This window comes from Euleptes europaea, chromosome 12 (genome assembly GCF_029931775.1).
Source record: "Euleptes europaea isolate rEulEur1 chromosome 12, rEulEur1.hap1, whole genome shotgun sequence".
NCBI lineage: Eukaryota > Metazoa > Chordata > Lepidosauria > Squamata > Sphaerodactylidae > Euleptes > Euleptes europaea.
This window is the reverse complement of record NC_079323.1, coordinates 20,433,305-20,442,270: the sequence shown is the minus strand read 5'-3', so window position 1 is coordinate 20,442,270 and position 8,966 is coordinate 20,433,305. Positions and strand designations below refer to the sequence as shown.

Genomic DNA, 8,966 nt, shown 5'->3' with positions numbered 1-8,966 from the left:
TTGGAGAGGATGCGGCCACCGGGGAAGAGCTATGGGGATGCTTTCTAACCTAGCAGGTTTGGACAGCGATTTTGTTTCATACCAGAAGGGAGGCCTCCGTTGAAATTTAAGCTGGAAAGAAATCTTTTCTGGAAGGGCCTCAGTACCCTGCTTTATAGAGTATTTGTTTCAAATCAAAATCGTCCTCTGCCTCCTATGGAGGACCGTCAAACTGTTTGGTTAAAAGGATTCCCTCTGTGAAAGTTTTGCTGCTGCTCCGTGGAGACCTTTTTGTGCAAATTAGTATCTTGGTGCTTTACTCAGGGGAACTCCTGGACACCAATTCCTATATTTGTGAGTTTTGCTAGGGCCTTTGGCTGGTGCAATAAATGAAAGCACATGGGCTGAATAAGGAGGGGGGTGTCTTTCACTATAAAAGAAAATTATTTCTCTCTTTACATTGGATTGAACCCATCTCATGCTTAGTGGGATCCTTTAATGCTATTTGTGCTGTGATACTGCAGCAAATGTTTAGGATTTTTATTGTGCTAAAGTTGAGTGTCCAAGTTCTGTGTGTTGCATTTCTGTTCATTTCAGTTGTATTTACATTACCCGTGTGTGTATAAAGGGCCATCAAGTTGCAGCCAACTTAAGGTGACCCCATAGGGTTTTCAAGGCAAGACTAGCAGAATTGGTTTGCCATTGCCTTCCTCTGCATAGCCACCCTGGAATTCCTTGGTGGTTTCCCATCCAATACTTACCAGGACGAACCCTGGTTAGCTTCTGAGATCTGATGAGATTGGGCTAGCCTGGGCCATCCAGATCAGGATTCCATTACTCCTACTCCAGCTTAATTTAGTCCCTTTTCCATCGGGCTATATTTCATTGCATTCAACTTACACTACCCCTTCCTACATTTGATGAAGCATATCTGCATGAGCAATTATTAAACCTTGAGATGTATAATTATTATTATAGCAACAGTAATAAGAATGGTAGCCGTAATGAATCATGGACTTGTTACCAATAAAAATAGTAATAAGAGCAGGCTGTTGCCTTAGGAAAGGCATGCCAAAAATGAATAATTAATTAATTATTGTTTGTGTAAAGTGTCGCCAAGTAGCAGCCAATTTATAGCAAACAAGTAGGGTTTTCAAGGCAAGAGACTAACAGAGGTAGTTTGACATTGCCTTCCTCTGCGTGACCCTGGTAATCCTTGATGGTCTCCCTTCCAAGTGCTAACCAGGGCCAACCTTGCTTAGCTTCTGTGGAGATCAGGCTACCCTGGGCCACCCAGGTCAGGACAATTAGTTATTACCATACTTTTATAATTTCGATAGTTTACCTTCCTCTCCATTCTTCATCGCTCAACCAACCATGTAGGTAGACTGTAGTAAATTAATTGAAATCCCAGTTCTGAACACTCAGATATCCCTCAGAGATTAAGAGTCAGTCCAAGTAAGGAGTAATTACTAGTAATCATAGACCAATTTGGAGCAAGTTTTAAACCCATTTTGGAGCAGGAAATAGTTTTGGTCGCCTTACTGCTAGGGACATGATAGTTGGAGTGTTGTTTAATAGCTGCAGGGAATTGTTGGGAAAGGTCATCTACAGTTAAGTGCCATCTTCATGTGGATGACAAGCAACTCCATCTGTCTTTTCCATCTTAACCAGATGAGGCTGGGCTGAATTAGTGTCTGGATATGGCAGTGGGCCAGAAGAGGGCAGTTAACCAAAACTCCAACTAGATAAGACTGAGGTACTGTTGGTTGATGTTGATGCTGTTGTGGAATTGGGAGACAGCCACCTATGGATGGGATCTACTCCATCTGAAGGAACAGGTTCACAGTTTGGGAGTGCTGAAAGATCCAGATGTTTATGTCTCAGCTGTAATGTGGCACCTTTAATCAGTTTCTGCAGCCCTTCCTTGGAAACTGTAATCTGGCCACAATGATCCGTGATCTGGTTATTTAGAGGTTAGACTACTTGTGGTTGCCCTTGAAGACAGTTTGGAAACTTCAGATAATCCAGAATGGAGGTGAAAGCCAGAGTGAACTACAGGCAGAAAATAACTCCAATGCTTAAAGCTCTTCACTGGTTGCCTGTTCATTTCTGATGCCAATTCAAGATGCTAGTGTTTACACATAAAGTCTCACATGGCGTGGCATCATAATATATGAAGGACCACCTGGGCACTGCATTTTACATCTAAGCCTTTTTATATTGTTAGCAATCTTCCCATTGATATATTTACAAATAGTTCATAGCACAGTGAATATGTAAGGGATATTAGATATGTATCTAATTCATACGGTTTATTCATTCTAATCCTAGCCTGCACATTTCCACTCTATTAGAAAAAACACCTCTTAATCCTGATAATTTATTGTTGTAAAAGCTTCAGTTTGCACACAGATATTTAGGTGTGTGGGTTTTTTGGGGGGTGGGATAATTACTTGCCAGATTCTCAGCTCTTTTTTTGTAATAATGCTGTTCTTATTGTAGGTTAGAGATCTGAAACAATGGGTGACTGGAACTTTCTGGGGAGACTATTAGAGAATGCACAAGAGCACTCCACGGTTATTGGGAAAGTTTGGCTGACGGTACTGTTTATCTTCAGGATCTTGGTGCTGGGGGCCGCTGCTGAGGAAGTCTGGGGAGATGAGCAATCGGACTTTACATGCAACACACAGCAGCCTGGCTGCGAGAACGTCTGTTACGACGAAGCCTTTCCCATCTCCCACATACGCTTCTGGGTGCTGCAGATCATCTTTGTCTCCACCCCGACCCTCATCTACCTGGGCCATGTGCTCTACATTGTGCGCATGGAGGAGAAAAAAAAAGAGAAGGAAGAAGAGATGAGGAGAGCGGCGAATAGCAAGGAGGGGAGTCAGCCAGGGGGATCAGAAGCAGGATCCGGTGGCGGTGACCACAGTAGCACAAGCAAATCTCTGTATCTGAAGAAAGAAGAGAAGCTACCGCTCTGCAACGAGCATGGCAAGGTTCGCATGGCGGGTGCTCTGCTACGCACCTACGTTTTCAACATTATTTTTAAAACTCTGTTTGAAGTAGCCTTCATTGTGGGCCAGTATTTACTCTACGGCTTTCAGCTGAAGCCGCTGTACCAATGCAGCCGCTGGCCCTGCCCGAACACTGTGGATTGCTTCATTTCACGGCCCACAGAGAAGACTGTCTTCATCATCTTCATGCTGGCGGTAGCTTGTCTCTCCCTACTGCTCAACATGCTCGAGATATACCACTTGGGGTGGAAGAAGCTCAGGCAGGGCGTGTCCAACAGACTCCACCGAGAACCACCCATCACCACTACCATCACATCAGTCTCGGAAGTGGAAGTTTCCAAACCCGTCACCCTGTCGGCTTTGCCATCAACTGCACCACCACCTGTTCCTTCAATCACTGTGCCTGAGACTCGTGCCATCACTCCACTGGTTTTTCAGGAAAGTGGGGTACCACGTTATGCTGAGGCTATTTCTAGGTCCCACCTGGCCTCGGCCTCAACCTCCCTGGCTAGCTACCCAGGGAGACCACCAATTAGTCAGGAGCAGCATAAAGCCACCAGGAGCCCTGCGGTCTCCACACCTATAGCAACTACATCTTCCATCCCTTCACCCTCATCAATGGTCAACTCCTATTTCAACAGCTGCAGCCACGAGCTGGCTGATGAGCAGAACTGGGCCAACATGGCCATCGAGCAGCAGAGGAAACTACCAGTATCCAGTTCATCTTCTACCACCCAGAGTAGCCTCCAACATTCACCTCTTGAGCAAGAGGAGCCCACTGAGCATCTCCCACTCCCTTTGTCACCTGCAGCTGCTACCAATAGTAGTAGCATGAGCACCAGTCTGAGTAGGGGAAGTAGCAGCAAGTGGGATGGAGACGGTGAAGAGGAGGAACGACCTATGTCCGCTACCTGCACCCTGGTGGAGATGCATGACCCGCCAATGCTCATAGACAATCGCCGCTTGAGCAGGGCTAGTAAGTCGAGTAGCAGCAGAGCCCGGTCTGATGACTTGACCATATAGCTTGGTCCTCCCACTCCATGTTGGGAGATGTAGATTATGAATATAGCAAAGTGTAAAGGGGAAGCATGCCAGAGTGGGGCAGGGGCTAAAGCTACATTCAGCCCCAGGATAGGGACTTGGGGAGGCCAGGATTCCAAACTTCGAAGCTTGTGGTTCTTGCACTCTGTGGGTTGCAGTGGGCAGGGATAAATACCGTTTTTTTCTCAGTAGGTCAGGGGTGGCTAACTCACAGCCCACTAGCCAAGGGACCAATCACAATCAGATCATGAGCGAGGAAAGAGGTTTTCACAGGTGATGGGCACAGGCAGCAATGAAAATGTTGCTGTTGGGATGACGTAGCTCCAAGAAAAAATGTTTAGTATACGTTCAGTCCTCACATCTGTCATCTCCCCCTCATCCTTACTGCTTTGTTTCCTTGCATAGGTTCATATCTAGAGGCATTTTCCTTCTGCTTAACCCGTGCCACCCACCCCACATATCACTTCCATGAACATGAGCCTAATGTCAGATCATTACTCACATTCTTGGTTGTATGATAAACAAAGTCGTTTTCAGTGTCTTCCATTTAACCACTGCAGCTTCCTGCAGTTGACAAATTGCTGATTTCTAGTGCCTCTGGACTGGGCAGTACTGAGGAAAGCCCTGCAGTAGATTTTAGCACTCATCTTTCCTTTATTATGATTCTTTCTTCCTTTTTTTTTAAAATCTGTGTCCAGCTTGAGATTCTACCCAGTGTTTCCAAACCACAATGATGTGTTTTAAATCCATGTTTATTTTTCTAAAGAAAAAAGGAGATATATGTTTGGTTGCATTTTTTGAAATTCCTTCTGAAACAGTAAGTAACGAAGCCATCCTAAGCACAGCTACTCAGAATTAAGTCCCCTTTTTTAAACTGGGGCTTACTCCCAGAAAAGTGCTCTTAGGATTGCAGTTTAAAAGACCTCAAAATGTATGACAGAATTCTGGATTAAAAACTAAGAAAACTGACAAACTGTTTTAACCGAGTAGACCAGTTAGAGCTAGTTAAGAAGAATACCGAGGGCACAATTCAGTCACCCACTGTTAAGTATTTTCAAGTCCCATTGGTTTGAAAGAATATTTAAAACAATAAGGCTTTCAGTCCTGAATTCTAGCTAGCTGACACTCTCTGTGGTAATAAAATGCATTCCACAAAAGCCATAAATAGCAGAAGTGAAAAGTAAAATGGGCAGCCCATTCCTAAGGGGTGTGTGTGTGGTTCAGCAATGGCTGGAGGCAGCGCAGTTGCACTGCCTCCAGAGCGGCTTGCTGCCACTGTGCAGCAAGCCAAAAAAACAACAAAAAAGTATTTTTGGGGGGGGGGGAGGGGGGAACCCCATGGAACTTAGTTCCACTGAGCCATGCCATGATTTTGCAGGCATATCTTGACACCTGCAAAATGGCACATTTTTGGCCCGAAGGGGCCAGGGGCCTAAAGGCAGCTCTGCCCTGGAAATGCTCCCCAGGACACTGGCATGAGCACTCGCACAAAACATATGCCGCCAGGGAGGCAGCGCCAGTGCAGGAGGCTTTTGCTGCTGCACGGCTCCCTGGGGGTCATGCCGGCTCCTATGCAGCTCCCTTCAGGATTGCACAGTAGGAGCACACACCTAAATATTTTCAAATCTAATTTTCAAATTCCTTGACAATCTTAGTCTTTATTATAATTTTACAGACTAACTAAAAGGAAACTAAAACATAGGCAACCCTTTCTCGCTCTGTAACCTTCCAGGGCCACACATAGGAAACAACTTCCAGTTGGTTTCTTTTCAAGCCTAAAAGCTCTTCAAAATAAAGATGAAGAGTCTGATCTGGAGAAACTTAAGTGCATTTTAGTTCCCTTGAAATCAATTGGCTCCCTTGCAAATTTTGTTTCAGACCTTGATGTTCGGGTCTCCATCTTTCTCTCAGACAATATCATGCTCCACGAAGACTTCAGTGTTCACATTAAAAAATTCCTTCTACCCAGTTACTTCTCCCAAATTACTGCCTTTGGAACTTTCTTGATTTTGTCTTTATCAGAAATTGCTCTGACTGAGCTCTCTGCCGAAGAATACTTTGTCTCTGTCCATCACTTCACCCCCTTCATGACTGCACGCAATCCACTTTGCTCATAGTCTGCCTCTTGCTTCTGTGCTCCATTATTAGACTCTGCACTTTCTGCCTTTAGCTCATCCCTGAACCTGACTCATTTGCCCCAGTCTTCCAGCAAACTACTTGTCTCTCTCGTCCATAGCCCTGGCTTATATCTCCATCCATGGTATATCATGCACTCAGTATTACAGTACACCAATTTATACTTCCTCTGGGAATCCTCAGTGCTGTATAAATACATACTTTAAATGCCATCAAGTTGCAACCAACTTATGGAGACCCCTCATTGGGTTTTCAAGGCAAGAGATGAGCAGAGATGGTTTGCCATTGCCTTCCTTTGCATAGCAACCCAGGCCATTCTTAGTGGTCTCCCATCCAAGTACTGGTCATTGCTAACCTTGCTTAGTTTCTAGATTCTGACAAGCTCAGGCTAGTCAGGACTATTGAGGCTGCTATAATTTAAATTATAAAAAAATTCTAATTTAAATTGGCCGCATCTCTCTTTTTGTTTTGTTTATTTCAGTGGGACAATTGCAGCCAATTTTCTTTGGATTAAGGTTATCTACCATACAGAACAAGACTATTTTTAAAACTTAAAATCACTTTTTAAAATTGTTTTGCAAATCAAATAGCGCAACATTGTGTTCCACATTATCTGAGTTAAAAGTATCTTTGCAGGGCTTCGGGGTGGTTTTTTTGAGATAGAGCCACCAGATTTTCATAGGCCCCATAGGGTTTAATGGACCCAAAAAAATTCAGATATTTGAAAAAATATGGGGAAACCCATAATGGTATGGGGATTTGATTTTTTTCAGATTTTCCAAAAAAAATGGGTCTATTAAACCCAAATCCGAAAAATACAAAAAATAAAAATTGCTGCACCTGTTTCCAATGTAATAAACATTTACTTGGGAGTAAGTCTTCTGAGTAATCTTACTAGCTGCAAGAGCTAGTAAGTTAGTAATTGGAATAGGAGATGGAAATGTTGCATACACAAAATATTAGCTTCCTGATTTAACAAAATTAGTTCCTGATTTAACAGTTGTAAAAAACAAGCTCTGAAACTCTTACTGTGCTTCCAGCTACAGTGTAGTTCAATTATCCCCTTCCAGCTAGACTGTAAATTATGGGCATTTCATGTCTTGGGGTAGCGTCTGATTAATTAAAACGGTGCTATGGTGGAATATAAATCTAAATTATAATAAATGTTACTATTGTTTTAAGAAATGCAAATGATACCTTGTGACAAAAATGCTATTTCTTAAACATTTTAATTTTTATGTCAGTACTTCTCAGCAATAAGGTTTTATCTGGGAAAGAACTAAATGGTAGTTTATTCACCTAATGAACCCAGGATTGAGGAAGGGTTATACTTTTAGCTTTACCCTACCAAGCTCATGTCTTGGGGGGGATAGCCACTTTGCACATTATACATGTTCCTTAATATGATCATGCACATTGGTCCTAACCCATTGATGTGGAGCAGACGTTTGTGCATAGATGGACAAAGAGTGCCTAGTGTTCCAATGTGGAGTACATAGAATTCTCTACAGGGTAAAGTATATGGTTTCTATGTACATTACCAGATTCTTGGTGTGGCCTCTATCCTCGCCTCCATCACTTACTTAAGTAGGTTTTTGAACACTTGGTAAAAAAGATCCTCCTATAGAACCCACACTAAGATGCTTGACTCCCTTCCTCTAACTGCGGATTCTCACTTCGACGGAGGAAACCTTCCTATGACTAACAGTGTAACTCCATGTTTCCAAATGGAGACAGCATTACTTGGATCAGGGTGAAAGAAGATCGGAAGATTGCTGTGGTAATGTCTTTACATTCTTGGTTTAAGCCATGTTGGAACACCATGATGTATAACATTCTGCTCTCAGGGTTGCCTGTGCAATACAGCTGACACCACTGTAAAACCAGCAATGCTGTATAAGCAAATATGAGATCAGAATGACACTGTGTGCTTTAAAAAAAAATACTGTCTGGAACTTAAAGCAATTAACATTGTCAAGGCAGCATCATAAACATTTTGTATCTCAATGAAGTTTTATTTTTAAGAGAATTGCATAAATGTTTTCTGGGAGAAATTCTGTACTCATGTATCTCTTTGTATATAGTGATTTTGCCAGACTTTCCTCCTCCCCAGGTTTATATTTATGGAGTGATGCTCCTGATGAAGAAGACTGGGATGCATTATTTGCTTGGGTTGAATTTGACAAAGGAATCTCTTTAATCCCTGTTAATTCAGTTTTTCCTCCAGCCATGGGAATAAGAACTATAGTTACAAGCCCATACTATGCATTGTATTTTCTGCTCACAAAAAAAGAGAGGAGGAGTTATCCTCCTTTCGGATACAGGATCAGGTGAGAGATATCTGAACACAACTGGCCAGTGGACACGTCATGCACTTACTACCATTTTGTGAGGGACAATCTCCAAGTAAAAGTCTTCTGAGCTTAGTATTTTGGTTTCTGGCCAAGCATTTTAATGGACCATATCACAAACCCACTAAAATAAATTCCACCTCTCTTAGGGGAACATAAGAAAAATGCTTTGGGAGCAGATTCCATAATGCCTTATTCTTACTACGATCAATACCCAAAAATTCTAGATACAAAAGTAGAGAGCTGAAAGTGGTATAATAGTATGCAAGTTTATCACTGGTGAGTTCAATTTATGTAAAGGTATATATACAAACGTTCAAAAACTCTTGAGCAAAGTCCCTGTTTTTAAACAAAATAAACTCAGGCTGAAAACACATGGCTGTTTTGTCACTCCATTCTCCCGTGAATGTGGCAAATCGGTGAGGTTGAAACACGGCCT

The 8,966-nt window shown here is 42.7% G+C and overlaps 1 protein-coding gene across 1 annotated transcript; it reads left to right on the top strand.

The window, feature by feature from the left end:
* The first annotated feature begins 2,501 nt into the window (after positions 1-2,501).
* On the top strand, positions 2,502-4,099 carry GJA3 (gap junction protein alpha 3). The gene has a single exon (XM_056858271.1). The coding sequence runs from the start codon at positions 2,502-2,504 to the stop codon at positions 4,020-4,022; it is 1,521 nt and encodes a 506-aa protein (XP_056714249.1). The 3' UTR covers positions 4,023-4,099.
* The last annotated feature ends 4,867 nt before the right edge of the window (positions 4,100-8,966 follow it).

Coding starts and splice junctions, on each gene's coding strand:
- GJA3 (XM_056858271.1), top strand. CDS start 2,502: ATGGGTGACTGGAACTTTCTGGGGAGACTATTAGAGAATGCACAAGAG.